This window comes from Colletotrichum karsti (assembly GCF_011947395.1).
Source record: "Colletotrichum karsti strain CkLH20 chromosome Unknown Scaffold78, whole genome shotgun sequence".
Classification (NCBI taxonomy): domain Eukaryota; kingdom Fungi; phylum Ascomycota; class Sordariomycetes; order Glomerellales; family Glomerellaceae; genus Colletotrichum; species Colletotrichum karsti.
This window is the reverse complement of record NW_024065978.1, coordinates 30299-56986: the sequence shown is the minus strand read 5'-3', so window position 1 is coordinate 56986 and position 26688 is coordinate 30299. Positions and strand designations below refer to the sequence as shown.

The 26688-nt window shown below is 53.6% G+C and overlaps 10 protein-coding genes across 10 annotated transcripts; 4 read left to right on the top strand and 6 right to left on the bottom strand.

The window, feature by feature from the left end:
• Nucleotides 1–2188: 2188 nt before the first annotated feature.
• CkaCkLH20_13228 (uncharacterized protein) lies at nucleotides 2189–2401 on the bottom strand (the record flags this gene model as incomplete). The annotated part of the gene is made up of 1 exon (XM_038895938.1): nucleotides 2189–2401. The coding sequence occupies one exon, from the start codon at nucleotides 2399–2401 to the stop codon at nucleotides 2189–2191; it is 213 nt and encodes a 70-aa protein (XP_038738772.1).
• Nucleotides 2402–4039: 1638 nt separating this feature from the next.
• On the top strand, nucleotides 4040–5891 carry CkaCkLH20_13227 (MFS transporter; the record flags this gene model as incomplete). Its single annotated transcript, XM_038895937.1, has 6 exons — nucleotides 4040–4176; nucleotides 4232–4359; nucleotides 4419–4742; nucleotides 4812–5473; nucleotides 5527–5571; nucleotides 5631–5891. The coding sequence occupies 6 exons, from the start codon at nucleotides 4040–4042 to the stop codon at nucleotides 5889–5891; spliced, it is 1557 nt and encodes a 518-aa protein (XP_038738771.1).
• A 1062-nt stretch (nucleotides 5892–6953) lies between these two features.
• Nucleotides 6954–7570, top strand: CkaCkLH20_13226 (small secreted protein; the record flags this gene model as incomplete). Its single annotated transcript, XM_038895936.1, has 2 exons — nucleotides 6954–7225; nucleotides 7288–7570. 2 exons carry the CDS (start codon nucleotides 6954–6956, stop codon nucleotides 7568–7570), a joined length of 555 nt encoding a protein of 184 aa, XP_038738770.1.
• Nucleotides 7571–7823: 253 nt separating this feature from the next.
• Nucleotides 7824–9496, bottom strand: CkaCkLH20_13225 (carboxypeptidase; the record flags this gene model as incomplete). The annotated part of the gene is made up of 3 exons (XM_038895935.1): nucleotides 7824–9095; nucleotides 9152–9333; nucleotides 9388–9496. The coding sequence occupies 3 exons, from the start codon at nucleotides 9494–9496 to the stop codon at nucleotides 7824–7826; spliced, it is 1563 nt and encodes a 520-aa protein (XP_038738769.1).
• Nucleotides 9497–13318: 3822 nt separating this feature from the next.
• Nucleotides 13319–13852, top strand: CkaCkLH20_13224 (uncharacterized protein; the record flags this gene model as incomplete). Its single annotated transcript, XM_038895934.1, has 2 exons — nucleotides 13319–13651; nucleotides 13706–13852. 2 exons carry the CDS (start codon nucleotides 13319–13321, stop codon nucleotides 13850–13852), a joined length of 480 nt encoding a protein of 159 aa, XP_038738768.1.
• Nucleotides 13853–14547: 695 nt separating this feature from the next.
• On the bottom strand, nucleotides 14548–16061 carry CkaCkLH20_13223 (uncharacterized protein; the record flags this gene model as incomplete). Its single annotated transcript, XM_038895933.1, has 6 exons — nucleotides 14548–14977; nucleotides 15069–15099; nucleotides 15166–15230; nucleotides 15277–15394; nucleotides 15455–15827; nucleotides 15888–16061. 6 exons carry the CDS (start codon nucleotides 16059–16061, stop codon nucleotides 14548–14550), a joined length of 1191 nt encoding a protein of 396 aa, XP_038738767.1.
• A 2163-nt stretch (nucleotides 16062–18224) lies between these two features.
• Nucleotides 18225–19274, top strand: CkaCkLH20_13222 (C6 finger domain-containing protein; the record flags this gene model as incomplete). Its single annotated transcript, XM_038895932.1, has 1 exon — nucleotides 18225–19274. One exon carries the CDS (start codon nucleotides 18225–18227, stop codon nucleotides 19272–19274), a length of 1050 nt encoding a protein of 349 aa, XP_038738766.1.
• A 51-nt stretch (nucleotides 19275–19325) lies between these two features.
• Nucleotides 19326–21457, bottom strand: CkaCkLH20_13221 (alkaline phosphatase; the record flags this gene model as incomplete). The annotated part of the gene is made up of 4 exons (XM_038895931.1): nucleotides 19326–20495; nucleotides 20545–20623; nucleotides 20677–20765; nucleotides 20819–21457. 4 exons carry the CDS (start codon nucleotides 21455–21457, stop codon nucleotides 19326–19328), a joined length of 1977 nt encoding a protein of 658 aa, XP_038738765.1.
• Nucleotides 21458–22657: 1200 nt separating this feature from the next.
• On the bottom strand, nucleotides 22658–24987 carry CkaCkLH20_13220 (TPR domain-containing protein; the record flags this gene model as incomplete). The annotated part of the gene is made up of 3 exons (XM_038895930.1): nucleotides 22658–24146; nucleotides 24197–24603; nucleotides 24658–24987. 3 exons carry the CDS (start codon nucleotides 24985–24987, stop codon nucleotides 22658–22660), a joined length of 2226 nt encoding a protein of 741 aa, XP_038738764.1.
• Nucleotides 24988–25729: 742 nt separating this feature from the next.
• CkaCkLH20_13219 (uncharacterized protein) lies at nucleotides 25730–26610 on the bottom strand (the record flags this gene model as incomplete). The annotated part of the gene is made up of 2 exons (XM_038895929.1): nucleotides 25730–26227; nucleotides 26281–26610. The coding sequence occupies 2 exons, from the start codon at nucleotides 26608–26610 to the stop codon at nucleotides 25730–25732; spliced, it is 828 nt and encodes a 275-aa protein (XP_038738763.1).
• Nucleotides 26611–26688: the final 78 nt, after the last annotated feature.

Here is a 26688-nt window from a genome sequence, read left to right as displayed (position 1 = left end):
GGTTCAAGGCCGCTGAAGGAACGTTTCCAAGGGTCGTAGGTTCACTGCCTTCAGTGGACTGTCGGCGCTAGGCCCCCGCTAAATGTCGCTAAGCCAGCGCGAAGGATCACTAGAGCTTCTACGCTGACGCGGACCGGCCAATGACCACGCGGCGCTATCGTCCGGGTGGAGAAGAAGCCGGCGCATGAGGATTTGCCATTGGCCACCGCCTCGGAGTTATGCTGCCTTTATCCCATCTTTATTCTTGTTTCCTGGGTTATGCATGTCTTTCACAAATGCCATTCGACGATTGTTTCCACTACCACCCGCCGCTTCGTTGCTCCTGCTGTCACTTTTCGCGACATTCAAACACGCATCCAAGGATGTCCGGTCGTTGTCTCTTTCAGCCCTTCGCAAACAGGGTCCTCCGAGACACACCCAAGAGCTGGCAATGGAACCCAAAGCTCCTCTCCCAAGCGGATCCCCGGCCAATTCAGCTTTCGTCCCTGCTTTTGCCTCCATCGCGACAGCATTTCGACTTCAAAAACCTTCAGCTCGCCCCCTGATCTTCCGTGATCTCCAGAATCTTTGCGGCTTGGGCGTCCCACGCTCGGGGGTCTGAGACGGCGGTCAAGTCCGTACTCCGTACACGACCCGGATTCCCAGATCAGCTCGCCCTTCCAAGCCTTCGGCACCAAACTTGCCTAGGGGAAGCGCCGCGCGCCCACTTCCATCATCGCCATCACGGGGTTGGAAAGGGGGTCTCTTGTGGTTTTGAAGCCGTTGAACTTTGGCCTTGGCGGTCGTCGCGCGCCTCAACCGCGAACGGCGCAACTTTCGCTTCTTTTTGACGCCTACGACGTTGGATCGTTGAGGAAAAAAGCTTGGTCGTCTCGGTTGATCTTGACTCAGTCACCATGTCCAACAAACGGCCGCAACCGTACATTCCATCGACGCTGTCGCACCGAGAGGGACGCCATCGAGACGTCCGAACGGTGCCGATCATGGACTTCCACCGACGTCCGGTCGCGCGAAGGAGCTGGCCCCGACACCTTGGCGTCAACGGACTGTGTGAGTCCGGCGTCACGTTCTCTTTGCCCGCATCGGCGACTGATAATCATGAGGGAACCTCAACTGCATCTCCTGCCTTTTCCAAAGAACGACAAGAAGCCACTCAATCATATGCCGATGATCCAGTCGAAGCTTACAAAGAAAAGGGACCGGACGGCAGAGACATTGGTCATCGATTGAATCCGAGTCACATCTCAACAACTGCCAAAGTCGCATTTCAGCGGAGCTGCTATCACTCTGCAGAATGCCCACTTCAAGCGAGCTGCATGCGACGCCTCGCATTCCCTCACACAACAGCGTTGGCATCTTGACATTCCGCTGTCATCCATCAGCATCTAGATCATCTTGCAGCAAAACCCGTATCTATCTCGGCCGAAGTTGACCCCCAACCACCAACCTCTATCTCCTGGGGCCGCAGCAGCCGGTGTGCGTGCCAAGCACGTCCCTGGCCGCTCAATCCCTCCCACATGGGACCTTGTCTCACAAGCACGCCTGTCGCCCATGTGGCTGCTGACTCGACCGAGGCATGCCTGTTTCACACAACCTCCTCGCCCCTTGAGATCCAACTGCGAAGCAACCGTGAAAAGCTCACGATGCAGGTTTGTGTGGTGTTGCATGTGGGTTCGGGGGCAGCGATCCACCAAAACACGGCGGTTCCTCAGCTCCTTGAACCGGAGGCATTCACGATCCGGGTCCCTTGCTACAACTCAGGATCCTCCCGTCTTCGCCGTCGCCGTCGCTGTCGCCGGTGTTTCTTTCTCATGGCACTTTGTGGCTTTTAAAAAGGCTATATAAGGCCCGGACTCCCTAGGGCTGTACCGGCTCATTGGATACCGGACTGCGCCGCCTTCGGACGGCCGAAGATGAGATGGAGATGTGCGTGTGCTGCCGGATTCCACACTCGCTGAGCCACGGTCAGCTCAGCCCCGGACAGACTGTAGGGCTCTGTCATCGAGGTCCGCCGCCGCCGCTCCGGTCCCGATTGACCGAGTCGGAAGTTTTTGACTGTCGCTCATCACAGGCTTGCTGCTCCTCGCATTTCGCCCAGTTCATGTCATGCGGCTGAGGTTAGCGACCTCAAGGCTATTCGTCAACTTCTACGAACGGCTGAGGCGAGGTAAAACTCTCACAGCTGCCACTATGTGATCATGCTGTCATCCTGATCGTTGCCGCTGATATCAGTGCTGGTTTTCTCTCCATCGATGCCATCGTCATAGTCCCTGTTACTGTTGCCGTCGTCGTCCTCGTCGCCATTGCCGTTATTGTTGTTGTTGCTATTGCCATTGCTGTTGCCGTTGTTGTCGCCGTTGTTGTTGCCGCCGTCGTTGCCGCCGTCGTCTGTCGTCGTCATCCGAGGATTCACATCGTGAGGACAGTATTCGATTTGCCAGGAATGACAACAAGCCGTTGTAGGAGGTTGTTTTTATCACAGTCTGTTAAAACTTACAGCGCAAGCTACCCTCTTCGAAGATTTCCATCGGGGCGAATCCACACTGGGATTCTTCTTCGCGTTCTCATCAGCCGATAACCACTGCCGTCCACTGCTCAAAGTTTACGCCTGCCCGTCCAAGCAACTCTGCGCCGGCGCATGTTCCATCAAACGGCACCGTCTCTGCATACTGCTGACGTCCTCAACCCTCATACTGCCCTTCCGCACACGCGTTCCGACACCTCGGAACCCTACCAGCCCAGCCGGCCAGCCGCAACATCACATCGTTCATCTATCTGTACGTGACCAAAAAGCCAAGTCGACACCCAGCAACTCAACAAGAAACGTCAGCACACACACACACACACACACACATGCCGATCCCAGCTGCCGAAGTCAAGCTGCTCTATTCCCTCTTGGCACCCCACGACAGCAAACCCATCTCCCATTGCAATTTCCCCCTCCGTGATTGGCCCTGTTCCCTGATATCGAGCCGGGGGCGTTCGCCCTGGGGCACGTGGAGACCGAAAGTGGCACCCACCAGGTTGCCGTGCCCTCAATTTCAATTTTTCTCCCCCAGGATTTTGCGGGGGAAGGACGGATAACAGGCGGAGAATCCGGGGAACGGGCGAGGGCGGGGAACATTGAATTGGTTTGTTTAGATTGCTTACGGATACCCATCTCAGCATGAGTCAAGACCTCGAGGAAAGGAGATTTCTGTCGTTGAGCAACCGGCGTTCACTTGCGGTGTTTTTCTCACGATATGTACGAATACTGGGCTCTGTTTCGGACGTGCCTTGCGCGGTGTTGATCTCCCGGGGGGAGAGATCATCTCTGCTGCATCGAGGACGATGTCACCGCGCCCACTATTGGAGGAGTAAAGGCACACAAACAAGCAACACCCGAAAAGATTTCAAATGCTGAATGGGAAGGGGTGACGATACTACTACAACCACAACCCATTCACCATGCAGGCAGGCCGGCGGCTGGCAAGGCCACAGGTATGGTTACCCCGCATGGTCTCGACGTCCCACTTCCATGGGTCCCGGGGAATGTGTGCGGAAACGCCAGAGCTGCAGGCCGTTCCCCAAAGAGAGAGAGTGTGTGTGCAATTCGACATTGTTCCTTGTAGAGTGTGCTTGGTAAACTGGGGCGACTCGGTCCAATTCTGGAGTCGGCACTTGCAAGGACGGATGTTGGATGTAACGTCCTGGCTCGGAGTTACTGGAGCTATTAAATGGGGGTTCGCCGTCGTGATTGTTTTTGCTTCTGAGATCGTCCCGTTCTCTCTTGACCTGATAAGTGAGCTTCGGACTGAGAACTCACTTCGGAAGGTGTCTTTGTCTTTCCCCTGGTTATCGAGGTAGCAACGACCACCACGGCTGCCGTCTATTAAGAGACCCGGTCGTCCTTTTCTCTTCCCTCGACAAGAACAGGACGGCTACTTTTTCTGGTCGACATACTTGGAATTGAAGCCTCCTCTCGAAATTTTAAAACACTCTCAACGGACGAGAAAGACTCGATCTTCAGCACAGTCACTACGGCGTTCCGACCGCAACGATGAGCTCCTCCGGCGAGAAGGAGGCGCCCCGGGGCACCCATGTAGAGGGCACCACCGACGAGGCTATTACGAAGGCGCCTCTCCACGACGGCACGATTTCGAGCGCAGCTGGGAAGGGCCAAGTTGCTACGGACAAGTGGGTCTTTTCATCTGTGAACGGCTCTCACGAAGTACTGACGCCCGGTGATTAGATATGGCAACCCTCTCATGGAGTTCGACCCCGTCGCAGTACGGAAGCTCCGGTGGAAGTTGGACTTGCACACAGTCCCTACCGTTGCATTGCTGTATCTCTTCTGCTTCATCGACCGTGCGAATATCGGTGAGTCTGGGCCCCACTCACATCCTGTCACCATCACCAGCTAACACCATCCTCACCAGGCAATGCTCGAATCGCTGGCCTCGAGAAGGACTTGGGCCTGAAGGGTTACGATTATAACATGATTCTCTCAGTCTTCTACATCTCGTACATTCTGTTTGAGATCCCCCTCATGATCCTCTGCAAGTGGGTTGGTCCCGGCTGGTTTCTGCCGACCACCTCCCTGCTCTTCGGCATCGTCTCCATCGCAACAGCTTTCTGTGAAACTAAAGCTGCTATTTGCGGAGTACGTTTCCTGTTGGGCATTTTTGAGGCTGCCATGCTTCCTGGAATCGCGTATTACCTATCAAGGTGGTACCAGCGCGCCGAGTTGACATTCCGACTGAGTAAGTCCACAACCACCAAAACATCACAACACTACATCATGAGATATAAAAATTAACGTTAATTTTGAGGTCTGTACATGATAATGGCACCTCTCGCCGGTTTCTGTGGTGGGTTGTTAGCGTCTGCTATCTTGACTCTCGATCACTTCGGAAGTCTTCACCGGTGGCGGATGATCTTCGCGATCGAAGGCATCGTGACAATTGGACTGGCACTCATCTCATATTTCACCTTAACCGACCGTCCGGAAACCGCACGCTGGTTAACTCAAGAAGAGAAAGACCTCTGCATTGCGCGTGTCAAGTCAGAGCGTGTTGGCACCACGGAGGTCATCGACGGGATCGACAAGAAGAAGATCGTTCGCGGAATGACCAACCCGGTGACACTTGAAATCGCCCTTATTTTCCTCTTTAACAACATCACCGTTCAAGGCTTGGCCTTCTTCCTGCCGACAATTGTCAGCAGCATCTACCCGACCTTCTCAACCGTCCAGAAGCAACTGTACAGCGCACCACCCTATGCCCTCGGAGCGGTCTTCACGCTGGTGTTTCCCGCAATCAGTTGGTACCTTGACAGACGCCAAGTACTCATTGCTCTGAGCGCGCCGATGGTTATGGCGGGATACATCATGTTCCTTGCGTCGAACGTTGCTAAGGTCCGTTATGGTGCCACGTTCTTGATTGCGGGAGCCGCAACCATCATCGGTCCCATGTCGAATGCTCAGATCTCTGCGGTAAGTTCTGATAACTCTTAAACTCACGGGCTTCATGTTAATGAGTGACGCAGAACGTTTTGAGTGATACTTCGAGAAGCAGTGCTATCGGTATGAACGTAAGTCCATCATCCTCTTGTGCCTTCTGTGAATGTCACTGGTGGCTAACAATGTGCAGGTCATGTTCGGCAACGTCGGAGGTCTTATCAGCACGTGGTCCTACCTGCCCTGGGACGGTCCGAATTACCACATCGGCAACGGTCTCAACCTGGCCTGCGCGAGCATGATTCTCATTGTGGGTTTCTCCGCTTGGTTCTGGATGAAGTGGGACAACAAGAAGCGCGAGGACCGCAGTATCGAAGAGGAGTTGGCGGGTATGTCGGAGCAGGAGATCCAGGATCTGGACTGGAAGCACCCTGCTTTCCGGTGGAGGACGTAAGCGTCTCGCGCACGTCTTGCGGCGAGACCATATGATTATCAAAGAAGAGTTCAGGATTATTACACGCATAACGCATCACGAAGATTCATCAAATATCAAATCACGTTGAGAAGACATCCAATTTGAACTGAAGTGGGCTACTTGTCTGTCCGTGCCTTCTCGCAGCACAACGTCTCGCTGAGTACACAGCCGAAGAAAATAATCACCGCAGCGTCTGACTTCCAAAGTCCACGTGCAATTTCGAATGCATCCATCATTCCAGATGAACCTCCAAACATTTCCCTCACTCGCACATACATCACTTCTCAAATCTTGGCGCGGCGGAGCTAGCACGGGACCGCCCGACCAGCATGCAGGATCGTCAGACGCGCTGACTGGCCCGTTTCTATATCCAGTGTTGGGGTCCGTCGGCGGCGGGGGGCCTCAGCCCTCTGAGCTTACCAAATACTACCCAACATAACTCCGGAGGCCAGTTGTGTGGGCGATGAATGATGCGAAGTCTTTTTGGAAGTGGTTCGAGTTGACCACCCATTTGGGTGAAATAGTTGAAGCTGAGAAGATGTGGGCACGGCCAAGGGATGGGGGCGTTGAAAGATGGTTACTGATGAGGTAAATCGGTGTTGGAGATACTGTTGTAATGAGGCTGAGAACCTCATGTGATGGGGGATGCTTTTATTCGGGTTGGGGGCGAGGAGGAGGTGGTTGCTCGTGAGTATTGGGGCGTAGAATGTTGGGTCCTCCAGCAATAAGGCATAGCAGCAAGCCTAATCATACTTGTAAGTATAAAAATCTACCTCTCATCTAGATATTAATGAAGAATACTCATTAATAAAGAATACTCAAAGGACGATAAGAACGACAGGACCAACAACAGGACCAACGACAGGACCAACAGCAGGGCCAACAACAAGAGCAACTACAAGAACAGCAGCAATAGAAGAAGAAGCAATAAAGAAGGAAAAGTCCCAGCGTTTCATTACTCCCTACTCGAGCATCGTCAACTACAGATTCGACATCGAATTACGACCGACAGAAGATTAGACTTATCTCAGTTCAAATAAAATGAGATCTCTCAGCTACTTTCGACTATACTTCTTCCTTGCCGCTCTCAGCCTGGCCTCCGCCCATTCAGCCAAGCTCAACATTACTGCAGTCGCCGCCCGCAATGGCGTCTCGCACTTCGAGTGCTGGGAGCTCAACACGCCCTTCACATCTTCCAACCAGTCCGGCCTAGTCAAGACCAGAACCGCAAGTCTGGGCGACGTCTCCAAGATGACGTACAACGTCGTGCCGGCCGGCTTCGACGGCGGTTTCCACCCGGCCCCGAGCAACCAGTGAGTTCCATCTTCTTCTTATCTGACAAGAATTCGAGAGATTCGGAACTAATCTACAATAGATGGGTCATCCTCTTGTCTGGACTGGGCGTCATTACTCTGCCTGATAACACCTCCACGACTATTACGGCAAACGGTGGCGGGTTCGGACTTGTCTTCGCGACGGATACGGCTGATCGAACCAGGCAGGGTCACGGATCGATCTTCCCGGGCGTAACAGAGTCCATCGCTTTGCAGATCCCGACCAGAAATAATGAGATTCCGAAGCACCGTGTTCTGTATCACGACAAGCCTTGTACTGTTGCCGAGGTTGCCGGCTTGAGGTCCTGGGCCTTTGAGAATTAGACCCCTATTTCTGAGTGGAACATCATAGACGACAGATATGACGAGGGCACATAGAAGGGGTTATTTGACAGCGATATTTGGTGGAGGTACGTAATGGGACATGGACCTAACTATTAGAATATTACTGGACTCGCATCCTTACGCCCATTCAGTTGTCAAACATGATGATGACGTGCTGTTATTTCTCCAAAGGCACTCTTTTCATCCTCGTCAAATTTCTCTGAATCTAACCTAACACCTGGGAAACGATTGCCTACAGCTCATCCCTCTGAGATCCAGTCTTAAGATCCACTGAAAATGGCTCTGTCGAACTGAAGTCCTCCACCCTTCCCAGCAACACCTCTAGTGCTCGAAACGACATAGACGGCGCGTCGCGGCCGATGAAGTGCCCCGACATCGGCGTCTCAAAGTACGTCAAGCCACGCTCGGCATGCCACGAACCCAGCTCACCGGCGCCGGCCAGCGTGCCCAAGTCCCCGTTACTGTGATAGGGGATGTTCAAGGTGGTTTCCGGCCGCGTTTGAAAACCCTGTGTTCCGCCCCAGGTCATGTTCTGGATAGCCAGTAGCGTACCAGTTGACTGTAGTATGAAGTCCCGGAGTCCATGCCCTACGATAACATTTTGCGTTTTCTCAATTATCCCGGGGATGACTGGCAAAGATCCGGGCCCAGGGTTATTGGAGTTGTCCGTGTCGTTTACGAAAACGGGCTCGCGACTGCAGAAGCGCCATTCCTTGTCCAGCGGTGCGTTGATGGCGGCCTTTACGTCTTTGCGGTCGAAGTAGACTGGGCCTTCAGCTGGATAGTAGAAGCGGTTCTCGGTGAAGCCTATTGGGTCGAAGGGCAGAGGGCAAGATCGAAGGACATTGTACAGGCTGAAGCAAGGGTTTGCATCTCCTTCCGCCATGGCAACAAACGTCAGGGCATCGCACTCCGGAACATACTCATTATCCGGAGTAAATGCACCGGGGATATTGACAGGCTGCGCACCCGAGGGTGGGAACGTGAAGTATCTATCCACGTATTCCGTGTAACCACATCGATCATCAATCTCCTTCACCTTGTCTCTCGATGTTTGGTTAAGGGTGAACGCTGGGCCCCAATATTCCAGCGTCTTCGACACGCCAAAGTCTTGACCGAGTCCGCGCTGCGATATCGTCGGATCAAAGATCATCGTGCCTTTGAGGTTGAAATAGCTCGTGTCCTGGGTGTCGAGCATGGCGCTGGAGATGTACGGGCAGTACAGGCCACTGTAGGATGAGCCGGCGACGAGGATTTTGTAATCGTGTAAGTCGAAAGTGTCGACAAAGTTGCGCCAGAACCCCAGAAACTGTGCTGCTACGTCGTGTTCATCCGTAGCTGTGACAGGTCCTCGCGAGAAACCGGTGCCAACGGGCTGATCGACCCAGACGACGTTGGAAAGCCGATGCCAGCTCCAGGGGTTGCGAACGGGAGCATAAGTGCCTGGCTTCCATGATATTGGGCCGTTCTCTTGCAGAAGTTCGCCGATTGACGAACATCCGGGCTGCAGCGCATCAGCTTCCAAGGATACATCACACCCGAGTTCAAGACCAGTCTTACACCGCCGGTGAGCCAGATGACTATTTCCTTTTCGGCTGGAGGTGTCTCGGATGGAAAGAACCAAAAGTAGAGCGCTTGAATGTCGTCGCCACTTGCGGAGGAGTTGATGGGTAGAAGGCCGGCGTAGGACTCTCCAACATTGAAATCGACGTTCGGGATGTTGTTTCCGTCGACGGCGAACTCTAGTGGGATGTCAGACTTCTAGTGGTCATTGACTCTGTAAGATGCATGCTCACCTTTGGTCTTGCTGTTCAGAAAGCGATGACTGGCTTGCCGTGGCCAGACTTCGTCATTGGGTGCTTCAATTGGCGGTGTCGTGAAACTGTCTGGTACGACGTCGATCATATTGTAAGGGAAACCGCGTCTGTTGAAGACGGCTTCGGCCAAACAGACACATGAAAGAAGGAAGACCAAGTCAAAAAGGCATGTTCAGTTACCTTGATTGTAATGCCTCAATCGGGTGTTGATCCTGCTTATTTAAAGCCATCACATCTATCATCATCAACTTCGTAAGCTATTGATCGTTATTTACGCAGGCATTGCTTGGCAATGGATCTCACTTGTTCAACGATGCGTGGAGAGGGTAGTACGAATAGTGTCATTGAGCGTCGCAATTGACGCGCCTCAGCACTGGTCGGGCGAGGCCTAGAGCTAAGGGAATCTGATCCCTGCTGCATCTTGTCATTAATGCTACCCACCTGCTGAAAGACCGTCGTCGTCACTGCTCGACTTTGTCGCTGCTGTTATCATTGTCAATGTTCCTAGTGTTCGTCGATGCAACAATCTTTAGATATTCAAAATTATCATAAAAACAATCCAGAAGAGAAATAGTATAAATGACCGAGCTTAAAAGCGACTTGTTGCTTCAGAACACTGTTATCCCATGCAGGGTCGTCGCGTCGTCTCCGGAGTCTTGTCGACTTGGGCAATTCGACGACTGTCACATCTCACCAGCGCCATCGCCATCATCGCCTTGTTGATGCTGCTCCAACTTGTTTTACTCCACTGGATATTCTCAATACACAGCCATCGCCAGGTCGTGACTGGACGGCAAAACAAAGAGCCGCTTACTCAATCTCAATCGTACGTGGAGTTCAATTTGACTTTGACAGGAAACACTCTATCTCCACGGCATTGAATCTGAAGTAAGCCGTCTCTACATGATCGAGCCGGACCTTCGCCGTGGGCAGCTCCAACTGTCGCGCGCGGACGATTAGACCGTTCGCTGGTCCCTGTTGCGCAAAGACTCTCAGAGAAACAACGCAAGGATACCCGAGCTCCGCGTAGCTCCGCGAGAGCCCAACACGGATCCGAAGCGCCCCGAGGACTTCGTTGTTCTGTTTGGTGTGTCCCGTCCCTCGCGGACATGTCTCGTGCGTGCGCCTTACTCGCGCCACAACGCCATCAGTATGATACTCCCGCCATTCTACAGCTCTTTTATGCTTACTGCCTCTACATATCTACATGCCGTCTTGATCTCAACCGTTGCGATTGTCGTCCCAAATGCTGCTCACACTCAAATCTGCGGCATGTGAGAGAACTTCAGCTGTCGGGCTGCTCTGAAAGCCAATTCCACAATTAGACACTACTTGCGCTAGCAAATTGAAATTCAGATGGAAGCCTTCGATCCGGAAAAGTCATGCAGTTGGGCATCGCAGGTTTCCGTAGGCATCAAGGATAATTTCTCCGAGAGACTTCAACTAACGCAGGGGAAACGCCTTACCACTGGGTCATCGGGTTCACCCCTGACTACGCCCGCCAGGGCGCCTTTGGGCCCCTCGAAGTGACTCCGGGGCCTGCCTGTCTACGCTGTAGTTGACAGAAACCCACTGGCAATCAGAAGCAGTGCGACTGGATACACCATACTTCACATTCGAGACGCCTCGCGAATGCGACCCTGCCTCTTATGCACACTTCAGACGATGTCCAGGCGATGTAAAGTGACATGGAGCTCTCCTCCATCTAAACCTTCCACCTAGCCGTCATAGGCGCGGATCCCCACAAGCTTGAGTTTATCGCCCGGCGCAGCGCCCTGAAGCTGTGAGGTTCTCGCCTTCAACGGTTCGTGTTTCGCTGCTCTGCCAATCCGGGACGTTTGCTCACGAGAGTCAGTCGATATGTGTTTGAACTGCCATTGCGGAGTTGTGTATCTGCTCGGCTTGTGATCATAGCTTGCCGTGACAGCTGTTAAATAGCGTAGATGCTAATAATCCACATCTCGCCGGCATCAGTGTTTCCGCAGGGCATTTTACTCGGGTACTCATAGCATGGCTTCACTGAATCAAGCATCGTTATCTGGCCAGATATAGTGCGGGTCCCTTCAATGGCGTGTCGGCTAGATTACTGACAGCAATAACGATACTACCGATCACCTGCGTCGTCTCGGGGGATCGGCCTTTTGCCAAGACCGCGCCGAGAGGAGTGTTCGCCCATCATACCGGTGTTGAAAAAGATGGCAAGCGGCCAGGGTTTCACTCGAACGAGAAGAGCCTTGCTCGGTTTCCGAGGGTGTACTGAGGGTGTGGTGTCGCTTGGAGGGCAAAACACGGGTTGATTTATTCCCCGAGAGATTCCCAGGATGAAGCTCAGTGGAAGCCAATGGTATTCTATGACAATTATTTCCCGTATCAGTTGCGATAAATACCCTCGCTACACGAAATCGAATGCGATAGGGCGTGCGATGCAAATGGTGTGTTCACTTGTATGGGACTAGCCGACTTAATCGAGACATGTAGCCGACGGGACGACGATGAATTGAGCTGATCTAGTATATTCAGCCCAAGGAACGTGAGCCGAATCTTAGTAGAAAGGGCTCGATATCCGAGGAAACATTCTCCAGGTGGGCGGCCGAACGGATTGCAGAGCTTCCACAACGTGGTCAAGATCGGAGATAGTAGTGATCAACTGAAACCAAGGCCAGTGATGTGTGGTCTTAACAAAGAGCAGGCGAAAGTGGGCGTCATTGAGTTATCGGGCCTGGGCCAACGGCTGGCCTGACTTTGTATCTGTCTGAGCGGCGAGCGGAAGACTATCCGCTAGGCCAAGGCCATAGGTGAAACTACGTGTTCTAACTCTTCAGAGCCGAAAAAGAGAAAGGGATTCGCAGGACGTCAATAGAAAATAAGTTGTCAACTTGCAGGTTTTGAGGACGGGTGTTTGAACTGCCATCCGTTCATTTTGGTCAAGATGGGGCTGCTCTTTGACTGATATGAGTGGCATCACCCAAGAGCGGGAGATGACTAAACAAAAGCTTAGCCTCTTTCAACAAGTAGTCGGTCTTTAAGCTTCTCGGGGAAAAGACTCTTTTGAGCATTGCTACTACGGGCAGAGGAAACATCTTTCAGACGAGTCATGGGTCCAGCCATGTAACAGTCGGCAAGACTGACCATTTCTGCTGGATGTCTTAATGAATGGGGCAGGAATGGGCCAAGGGGATAACGGGAACGATGTACACCATTCCAATCTAAGTTCGAAGTCCGAGACGTGAAGTTGTGACGTCTGGTCGGGGACCGCCGGCGGCTCCCCCAGGTAGGCCAACCAACACCCAACCATCTCCGCAAGTTCGGATTCGTCCTGCCTCTTCAGACCCGGCCCTGAGTCGGCGTAGGGGATCAGGGGGGAAGAAGGATAGATAGGGCCGGCCGCTCTGCTGTTGGGAACCTCACCTGATTCGTAGGCTGTGTGGCTACTCTGATACCCTGCACCTCAATGCGCCGTCTGTGCGATTGCACAATCAGGGAAATCCTTCCTTCATCCCAATAGCATTCAAGGTTCGAAACAAGCAGCACAGTGAGTCGGCGACCGCACCAAAACACTCTAGAAAGTCTATCATCCGGACGTTTCAATCCCCTCGCCGGCGAGCCCTCGCTCTCACAGCGCCGCCGACCATGGCTGTCCCCCTTCACCGGCATCATCTCATGATTACTTCGTGAACCGTGCCGGCGTTGGACTGAATGCCGTCCCGTCGTTGCAACTTTCTTATAAGACTTGTAGACCCGTCCCGTCCCTCCCTGCCCTTCTACTCGGTACTGAATCTGGATTCGGCATCGTCGTCAAGCAGCAGCTACGGTCATTACTACGCCAGCCACGGGCAGGTTCCTCAGCCAACATAATCAACTACTATTCAATCTTTATCAATAATCCTTAAAACAAACTTCAGCCATCAAAATGAAGGCCTACGCTGTGATCCTCTCCCTCGCGACCTTGGCTGCCTGCCAGGCTCCCCAGCCGGCCCCGGCACCCGCACCGAACGACACCCCGGCCTGCGCCGAGGCGAAGATTCTCGCCGGCGGAATTGCTCTGAACATCCAGATTCAGCAACAGGAACAGGCCGGACTCGCGGCCGTCTCTCAGACCCTCCAGGCGAACCCGGTCAACATGCAGCAGTTCCAGGTCGCCAAGTCCAACCTGCTCTCGTTCGTCAGCGACGGTATCCAGGTCCGCCAGGCCAACCAGCTCATTGCCCCCTCGGGCAACGGCGCGGCTCAGGGCCTCGCGGTGGTATGTTGCCCACGTCATTGGTCATGAGAATTACGGATGTTGACTCCAGATCAGGTCGCGAACGCCCAGCTCTCCGAGCTCCAGAAGGTTGCTGGCCTCACAGGCAACCCCCAGCAGGATAACCCTGTGGTCCAGTCTCTTCAGATGGATTTCTCTGGTGGTATCCAGCAGAACATGAAGAACCAGCAAGCTGTGAGTTAATGACGTTATGGCCTAAGGAAATACCAATACTAACAATAACTAGGCGCTTGTTGGCTGCTAAAGAATGAAAGAAGTTTAAGCGGTCATCATGAGATAAGCGACGGTGCTCAGGATCGGGTTCGGACACTGGCGTTCAGCGGCTTTGTCCTGTTTACTTCTTTTAATCACGAAACGATAGGAGCTGGGCGGCTGGGGCTTGACGATGTTGATCCTCGATGGGGTTCAGCCGGGACGAGTACCTGATAGGTTACTTGAATACCACCAGATATCCGACTATCACTAGTTCTATTCTTCTGGGCTTGAGGTCGAAAATTGTCCTCTGGTACAAAAAGACAGAAATAAGCATCAATACTACAAACATTAGTAGTACCAAATCTGCTGTTCCAAAGGACATCGGTGTAATCCCAGTGATTACAGCTGTGTCCACCAACGCGAGCACACTGCGTATGCACGAAGATCCACGATCGCCACGAGGCGAGGTCGGTCCGGAGATAACCGACTGGAATCTTCCGTCGCGACTGCCACGCCTGGGAGAGACGAAGAGACATGTTGATCAGGACTTAACATGAACATGGAATTGGTCTTCCAAAGATATAACAACAGGGTATTTGCATAAACTACATGTATTTGTCACGACAAAAGAGAACAGCGACTAATGGCTGTGACACCTGCAATAGCATCAAGCGCTGTATGCTTCAAACAATATCCCATTTACTCAAAACCAGCTTCTCTGCCAGCTGACTACTCCTGTCCTCGAACGAAACACAGACAACGTCGGTTCGGACGATTCCCCCATCCGCTGACTGAGGCGGAGTCGTCTCGGCCTTGTCTGACATGAACGCCGGGGCCGGCCTCTTGTCGCCCGTGAGGATGTTCTCCTGGCTGTCGTCCTCCATGATGGTCAACCCCAGGTCGTCTCGGTGTTTGGGCTTCGGCTTGCGCTGCCCCAGCTCGATCTTGCTACCTCCGCGCGACTCTCTTTGTAAAGCGTAATCCTCGTAGAACTTGGGCGAGTCGTCGGTGGTGTTCTTGGCTGTGCTGAAGGGGTTCCGCCGCAGGATGATCTCAATCAGCGGCTGGAGGACAGGGATCGTAGATGCTATCGTGATCGTGCTCCCTTCAACCCTGCAAAAGCTTAAGTCAGTTCCGTGTGATCGACGGCAGGCCTGAGTAACATCGCGGAGCCGAACAGCCGATGGAGCGGAGATGCACTTACACTGTCCGTATCTGGAGGTCAGAGGTATGGTCTTCGCGAAAGCCAGCCCCAGTTAGCTTGAACCAAATCAAGAAGAGCCGGCAGGGCAGAGACTTACAGGTGAAATCGTTTTCACGTAATAATGGAAGTCGGATAGTCTTGATAATGGCAACCGCGCCACCACTTGACAGATTAGTCAATGGTCAATATTGGAAACGGGGTGTCGTACATTGATCCTACCCCAAGGGCTAAGCTCAAAGCTATTTTCTTCTTCATAGGCATTTGAAGACGGAAGAGAACAACCGTTGGGTACAAAGCCAAGTAAACATCTACAAAAGCCGAAAGAACTGAGTCGCGAGTCAGCGTCAGAACGTTTCATCGTCAATATCAACGACAGGATCAAGTACCTCCGCCATAGATGGAATAAGCAACCGTGATCTCGGGGTCGAAGCAGACCCCTGGGACGGCCTCATCCCAAATTGATTGTACTGGAACGCAGCGGCCAAAATGCAGACCAGGAACCACGATATGTGTAAGTAGACACAAAACGGTGATGCCCCAGAGGAACCAAAGGTGATATCGCGCCGGGTTCATCAACCGCGTCAACAGGGCAACAAGAGCCAACTTGGGGACAGCGAAAGACATGATCCCTGGGGCAAAACCAATATGCGCCCAGAAGATGGCACCTTTCTTCTGCTCATATGAAAGCACTTCCATATGTCGGCCATACCCATAGCTGATAGCCACAGTAGCTGCAGCACATGATGCGAGGATCAAGACCTAAGATGCCAAACACGTCAACAGCGGGTTAACCTTCATGATAACGTACCCAAAACTTACCAGAGATATGATGCAGCAGTAGTCATCGCCGTAAAAGTGCCTTCCAATGCGACGTCTGCACCATACTCGAGCTGAGACAAAAGCTGTCGTCAGGCCAGCCATAGTCCAGCAAACCCATAATATCTCTGGCCCTTTGTCATCGGCTCTCCAGGCATCGGAGCCCTTTACCGACATTGTCGCGTGCACTTGGCAGACTGGCGAATTCGCCCAAGCTCATTCATATGCGGAGCGCTAAGCGCGTCTCCCGGCGACTTCAAAAGGCGGTCTGGAAAATGTGTCAAGAAGAGAAGAGCTCGATAACCGATGAAGGCCAAGTTGAGAGCGTAGAAACCGACAAGAACTCTGGAGCATTGGCAGATAGCCCGCGGGGGACGGCCATCATCATTTTGTTTAGTGGTCACCCGCCCATGACGCTCGAGGACAATGGCATTCTCTTTCAAGTCGCCATGCAGGCCTACACATTCAATCAATACTCACTTTTACCGGCGAGCGTTTGGAAGTGGCAATCACACCGCCGAAAGGGAGCTCCCCGAAGCGAAAGCCAAACAATCGGGTGTGTTTGTCAAGAAGGCCGTTTGAAAGGCGGTTGATGGAATGGTGTGCCCACGCTCCCGAAGGATCCTGCCGAACAACGTGGGAAACGCCGCACACGGTCAGTTTCCTGGCACTTGAGTTGCTGCCTCGTGTATCTGACAGGGTTTATTCGACCGTGCTGCGGAATATGAGAGGTTTACGGACGCAAGAGTTGTGGCTGATTACAAACGGAGACCAAGCAAACAAACAGACCTTGACCCAACGGCGCAGACAAAAGTATTGCACCTTGACCACGTGGGGAATGCCCCGAAGATCTGGGTCTAGGGTATGTGATAAGTCGAAAAATGATGGCGAACAAAGGCTCACCAACACCACACTTCATGTTGTTTTCGAAATCGTCAGCCTCAATTCAGAATTCGAGGACTACCGAGGTAGGTAGGCATGGGCGTTCACGGCAATCAGATCATGAAGCAATGAGATCACAAGGTTCCCATTAGAAGTATGGAAAGAACAGGGCCTTTAGTAAAACAATAGCAACAATGAATCATGGGGTCAGTAAGGTAAGATTACTCCTGAAGGCCGGTGATTTTCTGGTCAGCTTCCGAGCATGAAGCCGGGGCACTATAAAGCCCGTTTGCCCAAGAGGGGTAAGTGCTCCGGTCTTCCTGGCCGAGAAGACCGAAATAGCTGCATGCATACCGAGTTGTTGGGTACAAACATGCACCCCATGCAAGATGAGAACACCAGAACTTCCTTTTCGGTCGTTCCGGTTTGATTTTGCGCTCTCAAGCGTAAGTCGTGCAGGCAAACTGCTGCAACTACAAGTAATGACGCATCGAGAGTCTGGGGGCTTTACCGACCAAATGATCTTTGTCTTGTTGGTGAGATGCCCCCCGGCCGCGAAGCGGATGCTGGCATTCCTGCTTAGCCCTGATTGATCCCGTTGGTGAGAAGGCGGGTGAGTTCAGCTGCCCGTAAGAAACCTTGCGACGTAAGATTGAAGTGATTAAGGTTATGAGAAATAGAATTTGGGAGAGACTTCTGAGCTCGTTGATTGAGCTGTTAGGTGAAGAGTCGTTATGGACGGTTATGAAGTCCAGGATGGTTGATGGGTGAGACGGGGGTAGGCCTTCGACTGCGGGACGTACCTCCACTTTCATGGGCGGTTCACCATACCTTCAAATCGGTATTTCTTGTTTAAACAAGTCAATCATTCGTTCATCGTGTTGAACAATCAACAGTGACCAAAATTGAAGACGTTTTGAAGCATTCAGAGCCACGATCGGCGGACTCGGAGTTAGCCTCCGGCCAAACCCCGAAGGTGGATTCTTACCCCACTTTCGGTGAAGAATCGTCGGTTCCGTTCCATCATGAGACGTCAGACTCACAACCTAGCCTCACCATGCCGCAGCACACGAGGAGCAGAACGGGCTGTTTGACTTGCCGGTAAGAGTGCATCTGCTTTACTATGATTATTGCTGACTGAACATGTTCAGCGACGATGGCTACAAATGCGACGAAGGCAAACCCAGCTGTGGCCGATGTGTCCGCCTCGGCAAGACCTGTAAGGGGTACGGGCTGAGAGTCAGATGGAAGATGGCCGAAGTATCGACAGGTCCTTCCAAGGTCACGAAGAGGCGAAATTCGAAGCCGAAAGGTCTTCCATCGCCTCCGAGAGGATCCTCGTCCTCGTCCTCATCCTCACCCCACGAGTCACGATCCGGATCGAAGTTCGCGAGCCCCATCTCAAGTGGGATGAGCCTCGTCAGAAACCCATCCTACCTTCCAGCAGATGTCTCACCAATGAACCTATTTCTCCTTAACCATTGGAGCTCGTCTCTCGCAAGCGTGATCTCCATGGCGGCCGGCACCCAGAACCCGTTCCTTGTCCATCTCACCCCGATGATGTTCAAGTCCAACGCCCTCCTCTTCTCCATCTCCTCGATGGCAGCCGGGCATCTGGCCGTCCTTCGCAACGATAGTACCCTTCGGACGTTGTCATCCCGTCACATGATCATGGCAGTCTCGTCGCTTCGAGAGTCCATACAGACAGAGAACGCCGAGCTGTCTCTCGCCACCATTCTCATGCTCCAAATCTCGGACAGGTTGTTCAACACCGACAGCCAGATAGACCACCTCGCCGGCGCAAAGGCTGTCATCATGCACTCCGGCGGACCAGGGAACTGGACGAGCTCGAGTGCTCAGTTTCTGCTCAGCCTCTGCTTCTACCACGACGTCATGTCCTCCATCTCCCGGACAGCAAAGCCCTTGCTGAGCATGACCAACGTTGCACCTCTAGAGGGCCTGCAAAGCTTGACCAAACTCACGTCGCTTCTATCAGTCGTCGGGACGATCAGCAAGATGCAGGGACAGTCCGGCCCGGCTCACCAACAACGCGGCTTCAACATTAGGCAGAACCTGCTCAGCATCACCATGTCCGAAGACGGAGATCCAGACATTGAGAACACCATACAGGCATACAAGCATGCTGCTATCGTTTATCTGTACCGGGTGTGGGACGACGGTACTGAGCCGCCAAAGCCGGTGCATGCCGAGCAATGCATTCGTCACTTGCTCAGGGTACCCATCAGCTCATCATTCTGTTCAGCACATGCGTGGCCGCTCTGGACGGCAGGATGCGAGTCGGTCGATCCTCAAAACAGACAGCTCGTGATTGAGCGGATCAAAGAGATGTATCAGAACAGGCACCTCCCGTCGCTCAAGCGGGTCCAACAAGACATGGAAGACGTCTGGGTGGCGAAGGATTCACAGCGTCTACAGTTTGGGACGGAAAATGTGGATTGCTGTAAAGTGATTCTGCATAACCGTCATCGAGAGGCAGACCTGGTCTGATATTTCCGGGATTTCAACAAGTCTTTCACTTCATCTGTTTGACTTCTCTACCTACCGCTTCTGAGGCGTCGCCGACGACTGACCGAGGCCAAGACACGAGGCAATCTTGAAGAACACATCAGTGTTGTCATACACGCCCGCGAACGTCCTCTCGCAAGGACCCATGGCAAACAGCGGCACATCCGTGATGGAATGGACACCCGACGAAGAAGACACAGGCAGCGTCCCCTGCACATAGAACCCATCCTCCCCATCCTCGGGGTTCGCGACGTAGCCATCCTCCGGGTCGCTCACCACCACGCGGCGAGGCGACTCGTGCAGCCGGTAGTTCTCCCTCCGATCGGGGCTGGCGCCGAAACCCGGCGCGATGGCATACCGGGGACTCCAGTTCATGGGGAAGTGCGGTCCGGTCCCGTACTCGATCCCGTCGGGGCGCTCGACCGTGTAGTGCGACAGGCCGGAGCGCTCGTAGATGCCGATGGCGTCGCGCTTCTTGCGATCCGTGTCCTGCGCCGCGAGGTACTTGGTGTCCGCGACGCCGAACACGTCGAAGCCGTGGCCGTGGTCGGCCGTCACGACGATGAGCGTCTGCTCCAGCTCGCCGGCCTCCTTTAGTTTCTTCACCGTGGCGCGGATGGTGTCGTCGAATTCGAGCAGGTCGCCGAGCGCGCGGTCGTAGTCGAGAGCGTGCATTTGCTTATCGATCGACGCGCCCTCGGACATGAGGAAGAAGCCTGTCTCGTTGCTGCGCTCGAGCAGGATGTCGATTGCTTTCAGAGTCATGTCCTTCAACCCCGGAAGGTCGAGCGGCGCGGATCCGTCTCCGGAGGGATGTGTGTCCAGGTCGGCGATATTGTCTGTCAGGATGTTTCTATCGAGCCAGACGGGCAGGTGGGACATGGAGAAGACGCCCAGCGCAGGGGTGTCGACGGGCGCGTCGCGGAGGGAGGTAGCGTTCCAGCTCACGGAATAGCCTTGCTTGCGGAACTCGTCGTAGTAATCTTTGCCGAGGTATGACGATGAACCGGGTAGGAAGGTCGAGGCGCCACCGCCGAAGTAGACGTCAGGTCCGGGGTGGGCGCTCCATGAGTAGTTTGTCATGCCGTTGAGGGCTTGGTCGACTAGGGAGCCCGCGTTGGATCGAGACCTGCTGTGGCCTGTAAGGGCGGCTGGAGTTGCGTCGTCGAGGGCTGCGGTTGTTACTGCTCCCCAAGCAGATCCCTGACGGCTGTTAGTCGGAAGCATCGTTGTCTTTGGAGAGAAGGTTTACCCAGATACGTGTCACCATCTCGACGATAGTCTCAACTTTCGGATCGTCAAAGTCATCCGAGGATGAGTCCGAGTACACACTGTAATGAAAGTCAGCATAGAAGCAGAGTTCCCGTCAGTCTAGTCCACGTACCCCATGGAATCCGATGTTCCCTTGTGTCCTGAGTATAGAGCCGACGCTGAGTTGGCGCTATCCGTTACGAAGCTGTCGACGGAATGCGTCTGACACGAAATCAGTCCAATGCCAAAGCTATCAATTGGGCTCAACTACCCACCATCTGATGCCCCAGAATCGGGAACTCGTCCATCTGCATCCTGGACTGGTATTTGCCATTCACGCTCTTATGACCCAAGAGGCGCGCGGCCGTGATCATGTTCGTAGTCATTCCATCCCCGATGAACATGATCACATTCTTCGCCTTCTTCTCCTCAGCAAGAGGCCTCACAAACCACTCCGCCACCGTCTTCTTCGTGCCGTTATAGTAGCTCAGCTCCACGGTATAATTCCCCGGCTCGTACAGCGAGAGGTCGCGGTACGCCTTCGAGGCGACGTTGACAACGGACCGGTTCCCCGCGTCGGACGCGAACAAGTCCTCGTACCATGAAAACGTCCACGTCTCGAGCCCCGGCTCTTCATCGAGACCGAAGAACTCGGCCACGGACTTGCCGTCGGGCTCGCTGTTGCTCGCGATGGAAAGGGCGAAGCCGGGGTCCGGGACGCCTCCGTTGAAGGCCTCGGTGCCGTTGACGGGGGCGTGGACCTCGACGCGGATGTCGAACTTTTGGCCCGGGAGGAAGTTGGCTTGGTCTGGAGGGAAGACGCAGCCGAGATCGGGGCAGGCGCCGAGACGTTGGAAGGTTTGGGCAAGGGCCAACGGGGCGGATGCCAGGAGGGCCAAGGCGAGGAGGGACATCACGACGGCACGATGGCTAGGAGCTGATCCAAGAGAGCCGAGAGGGAGGAAGGCTTAGCTCGACTTACGGTCGAGGAGCACCAGCTCAGAAAAGGAGCTTCGTGGTCATATACATACACACGCTAGTGATCCTATGTGTCACGACAAAAGACCCATCAACTCTTTCCCCAAGAACGACTAACTGGACATAGAAGGTCGTTGAAGCTGCCGCGCAATCTACATCCCCAGTTTCCGGGGTGTAATGAGGGGATCCATGGAGACAGCCTCCGCTCGACTCTGTAAAGACCCGAATGATCACGACGAACGTGATCGGCGTTGTCCGGAAAACCATTGAAATTCTTCGGTGAGGTGGGGGGAGGACAGGCATTCGTGCGCAGGACGGTTCTTGGCTTGCAGGTTCGGTGCTGCGTACCCCGCTCATGGATCTTGCTCACCCCTCATGGACTGCCGATAAGCACACGAGCAGTTACCAAGTTGGACAGCGTTGTCAGATGTTGGTGTTGGACGGTTTGTGGGTTCGTGCGATGAGGTGAGGAGGGGAGGAGGTCGGCGTGTTGCGGGGTGTGAATTGATGTGTGGTGGCTGGTTAAGTACCTGACGTCTCTCGGCATGAACTTGCTGCGTTACTGTAGGACTCACTTGGATATCCTCAACATGACGTCGACAATTAAGTGAAGGGTTAGGTCGGGTGAATCTGACATTGGTTTTTGTCTTGTCGGTTGATGGAACGTCAATACATGGATCCTGGATCACAGATCCAATCGATTAAGCTTTCATTGCTACTTCATCCCATTTCAATTTCTTGGCTTTGCGAATACGTAGAAAATTATTTGAATTGTTCATTCTTTCCAAAAATCTGGTATCAGATGTGCAGCTGTTTTGTCCTTGTCATCGTAGCTCTGTTTGATACCTTGGGAATACTTCTGGCTCTAGGAATATTCAATGAAATGGACCATCTTCGGAGGCATCTTTGTTTTGAAGACATTTCTCTTCAGCGATAACGCTAAGCACCAATTCGTGTTCGAAACCCGAGATGCCAAGACGAGCGCCGTTTGCCAAGGCCCGTCATATCTCTCGGCATTCATCGCAAGAAACATAAATCACTCACTCCAACGATTTCCTGCCATGAACCATTGCGTCGGGTGCGTTGTATTACCCTAATCACACGTAATGACCCGGTGTAACGAGAGTACACCAACCTCACCTGAACGCCTCAAAACTCTCGTCAGTCACCCATCCAACCATGGTCGTGAGCCCAATCCTAGCAGCATCCAAACAATCCCCCGCCAGCTCCTCTTTCCCGAGCGCAGTGTAAGCCTCGGCCGTCAACTTCAGCGCCTTGATGACCTCAAACGTCGTGACGGCCTGCGTGTCCCTGTACATCCACAGCCTTTCCCCTCGCACAGGCTCCACGAACCCAAAGTTGCGAAAGACCTCGTTCCCCCATTTTACCACCTTGGCCCACTGCTTCCTCGTGTGCCACGCCTCGATCAGCCACATCGTCGGCCACACGAGCATCAACCTGGGCAGGGCGAGTTCATCGTATACCTCAGTCTCGTGAAGGGCGGCGAGCTTATTCGCGAGCCTCTCGATCTGCCGGGTCGTGGCGTCGGGTTGGAACCTGGCCGGGTTCTTCTTCTTGATCGCGCGTTGCAGCTCCGCGAGGATCGAAACTCTCTTCTGGTGCTGCTTCAACGGGGACTTTTGCTCGCCCGCGCAGAGGACGCAGCTGCAGTCGAAGCCCCAGTTCCGGCGGAACTGTGGAGCGCGGAGGAGGTACGCGGCTTTGGGCGGGAGGTAGATGTGTGTGATTTCGGTGTCTTTGGGTATGTCTACCGTCGCTCTGACGATGAGCATGTCTCCGACGAAAGACCTGTTGCAGTTCGGGAGGCATGCGTGGTTGGCGTAGGCCGAGTACACCCACAAGCCACGCGACATGCCGTTCTTCCACATGTTCCAGTCACCGTTGGCGGCCTGTGCCGAAACGTGCGCGCCGCTGAAGCAGTTCTTTCTCCGGATCGACTCGAGGAGGAAGACATCTACGACGGGCTTGCCATCGACATCACTGCCTTCCAGACCGGAGCGCTTGTAAGATCCGCCGTAGAGGTCGAGGACCTTCTTGTGCACTGTGGGATTATCCGCGCAGAGCTCGATGAGCTGGGCGTAGGCCGCTGCTGAATTGTGCTCCGGGTTGAACTCGTTGGGTACGCTGGTGGCCTTCTCCACGAAGACGAGCTCTCCTGCTTTGATATCCTCCGTCGCAAATAGACCTCGCCCGTGGTGTGGGGAGTCTCTCACCTCTGTCCTGGAAACAAAGCTGGCGCGGTCGATGTGGATGTTTTTGGCTGTGGTGTCCTTGGCCATGGCGGCGAAGTCGTAGATGCCTTTCTCTTCTTCAAGCCGCGCCAGACAGCGTTCGTACTCTTTTTGGACATTTGGAATGGGAGGCTTCAGAGCAAGTGCGGATTCATAATAAGCCTTGCTGGGGCCGAAGTTTGTAAGCTCATAAGCTGCTCTTCCTGCGATAAAGTAGGCCTTCCAGTCTGAAGAGCCGCCTCTCGATGCGAGGGCATCAGATAATGCGCTGTCGAAGCACTTCAAAGTGAGATTTAAGCTGGCTCGTTTGCCGAACACCCCAATTTTGAAGTCTTGATCTTCTTCCAGAGCTAATTCCAGAGCTCTTGTGTAGCTAAGATGTCGTTAGCACAACGATGACAAAAGAAGACCGCAGGTACAGACTTTGCCACTGCCATCGGCAGGTCTTTAGACAGGAAGGCCTTGTCTCCAGCGTCTCTCCATCCCATGGCATCGAAGTCCTCAGATTGCCTAAATGGCTCAGGAATCAGTGAGGAATCGGGTCCTTGTCGAAGCCGTACGATATCCGAAGGATGATCAACACAGAGCAGGAACTCGTTGTCGCCGCTGAATCGATAATACGGCTCCTTGACAAGAATTACTATGCCCTCAGGAATTGACTGGAGAATACTGGAGTTGCCTTGGTTGTACAATGATAGCTTGTCGGCATTCCCGTACTCGTCCTCGACCAGAGTGATGGTACCGGCACCAAGGTAGGGCGGGGCAATGGTCTGTAACACCAAGTATCTATCCTCGTGGTGATTCTCCACGAGTAGCTCATCCAGTCGCATCTGCGAGATGTCAGCAAGTCACGCTTTGTTTACTCCCCGTTCGGGCTGGATTACCGGAGAAAGATCCTTGATCGGCTTCGATGATGGGGGATAAGATAGCGCCAAGACGACCTTCTTCACCATCCGTGGGGCCTTATCCTGTCCTGCCTTCCTTTGCTGCTCGACATAATGGTTGTGCATGCGAAGGAGCGTCTCCTTCGGTATTCTAGTTGGTGGTGGTTTGCCGGCATGGGCCTCGGCCTTCTTCAAGAAGTCCAGCGACACATCTGGGTCGACATCGATGAGGATCTCTTCGACGCCAATTTGGAGACCAAAGTCGACGGTGTTCAGAGTCGGATCGGCGGCGGCAGGTGCCTCAACGTCTTCAGTGTTGTCGACGGCCATGGTTGAGAGTTTCGAAGTATCCTCCTCTTGATTCTGAACCAGGTGTAACTGCCAATTCTAAGACCGTTACAGGCGAGGTTGGTTGAAAGCTACGATGAGCCGGTCAGCCTCTGTCAGAACTTATATAACATACGAGGTGAGTGAACGGGCTTGAGGGCCGGAGGATAATATGGAAGCATCGAGCCCTGTCCCGTTAGGTGTCATCTTGATGAAATCGGGTCGTTACCGATTGAGAACGGCACCAAACTGGCTTGGCGCGATCTTGTTGAGACTGCCCAGCCTAATTATGGCGCCAATCGCGAGCATCTCCGTGACCACCGCTCCGATCCCCGCACCGATTCGACCCATCTTTCGGAGTGTGTCAGTCCGCTTGCTCGAACGATGCGACTGCATCACAGCAGATGATCACCCTCCTCGCTTGCACCCGCGTCAACGCGATTGGCTGCCAGCGATGGCATGTTAGAACGTTCATAGGTCTCGCCTGAAGTTGAACAACCGATTTGGGACGGCAAAATGTCAACGGTATTGTCCTTTTTTTCTGACGTGTTTTAACTCGGAAGCAAGAGTGACATTCTGACAAGTTCGATTCCTTCAATACGTTCCCTGAAGCCATGTGACCATATATCTTCATGGTCAATTCCTTCCCACAATATCTGATCTCAATGCAAATCGGCAAACATGAAGTTAACTGTCCGATGATTGCCGTCCATATTTCCAACACCGCTTGCCTCTCCCCGGATGCTCAGAAGGCAATCATGCGACGAGGATCGACAACTTGCTCGACATGCTGCTGCACGGCGTTGAAGCGCATGTAATTGCAACTTTCGCTCTCGAGATGGTTGATGACGGCCGCCAAGGTGGTGAACTCTTTGCCGCAACGCCGGTTGGGGCAATGATAAAGATTCTGCTTGTGCGCAGGAGAGTTGAGGTGCTGGTTCAGATACTCGAGTTTGTTGAAATGACGGTGGCAGAGGTAGCACTCGTAGGCGCGGTGCTTCGGGTTCCAGGTCTTCTCGGTTGCCGTGAAGGTCAAGGTGCCATTCCACTCGAGGAGCTTCTTGGAAAGAACACCGTTGGGGTCACGGCTACGGACAGCCTCGTAGAGCTTCTCACGGTTGAGGGGGGCATTCGGGCAGCTGCCATGCTCGAGGTGATGGATCAGACCAGTCGCGGTGGCACAAGTCTTCTTGCAGAAAGGGCACATGATGGTGGACGTGCGATGGATACTGGAGTTCAGGTGCTGTGGGCGTCAGTGAATCGGATGTGGCTATCAGCTGGAGGAACTGCAAATACCTGGTTCAGGTTGTTCCGGTTCTGAAAGTAACGATCGCAAAGATTGCATTTGAAGTGTTGCTCATGCTCGTGTTGGCGCAGATCACCCTCTTCGTAGAATGCCGAGTCGCAATCGTCGCATTCCCAGTCAAGGCTGTCTTCAGAGTCAGAGTCGGCCCAGTGGTTGAGGGCATTCATATGCTGCTCCACAGCGCCCTGGCTGTGGAAGTAACGGTCGCAGGTCTCGCACTCGAAGTCTGGAATGTCGTGGCCGGTCGCATCGAGGTGCTGTTGGCGAGACTGCCATCCGGCCGGAAACTCGCGCCAGCAGTCGCCGCACGTAAAGGTCATGTTGACAGCGGGATGTGATTGATCGATGATGGGAAGGGAGACAAATTAGATAAGAAGCATGGCCTTCCGAGTAAGACG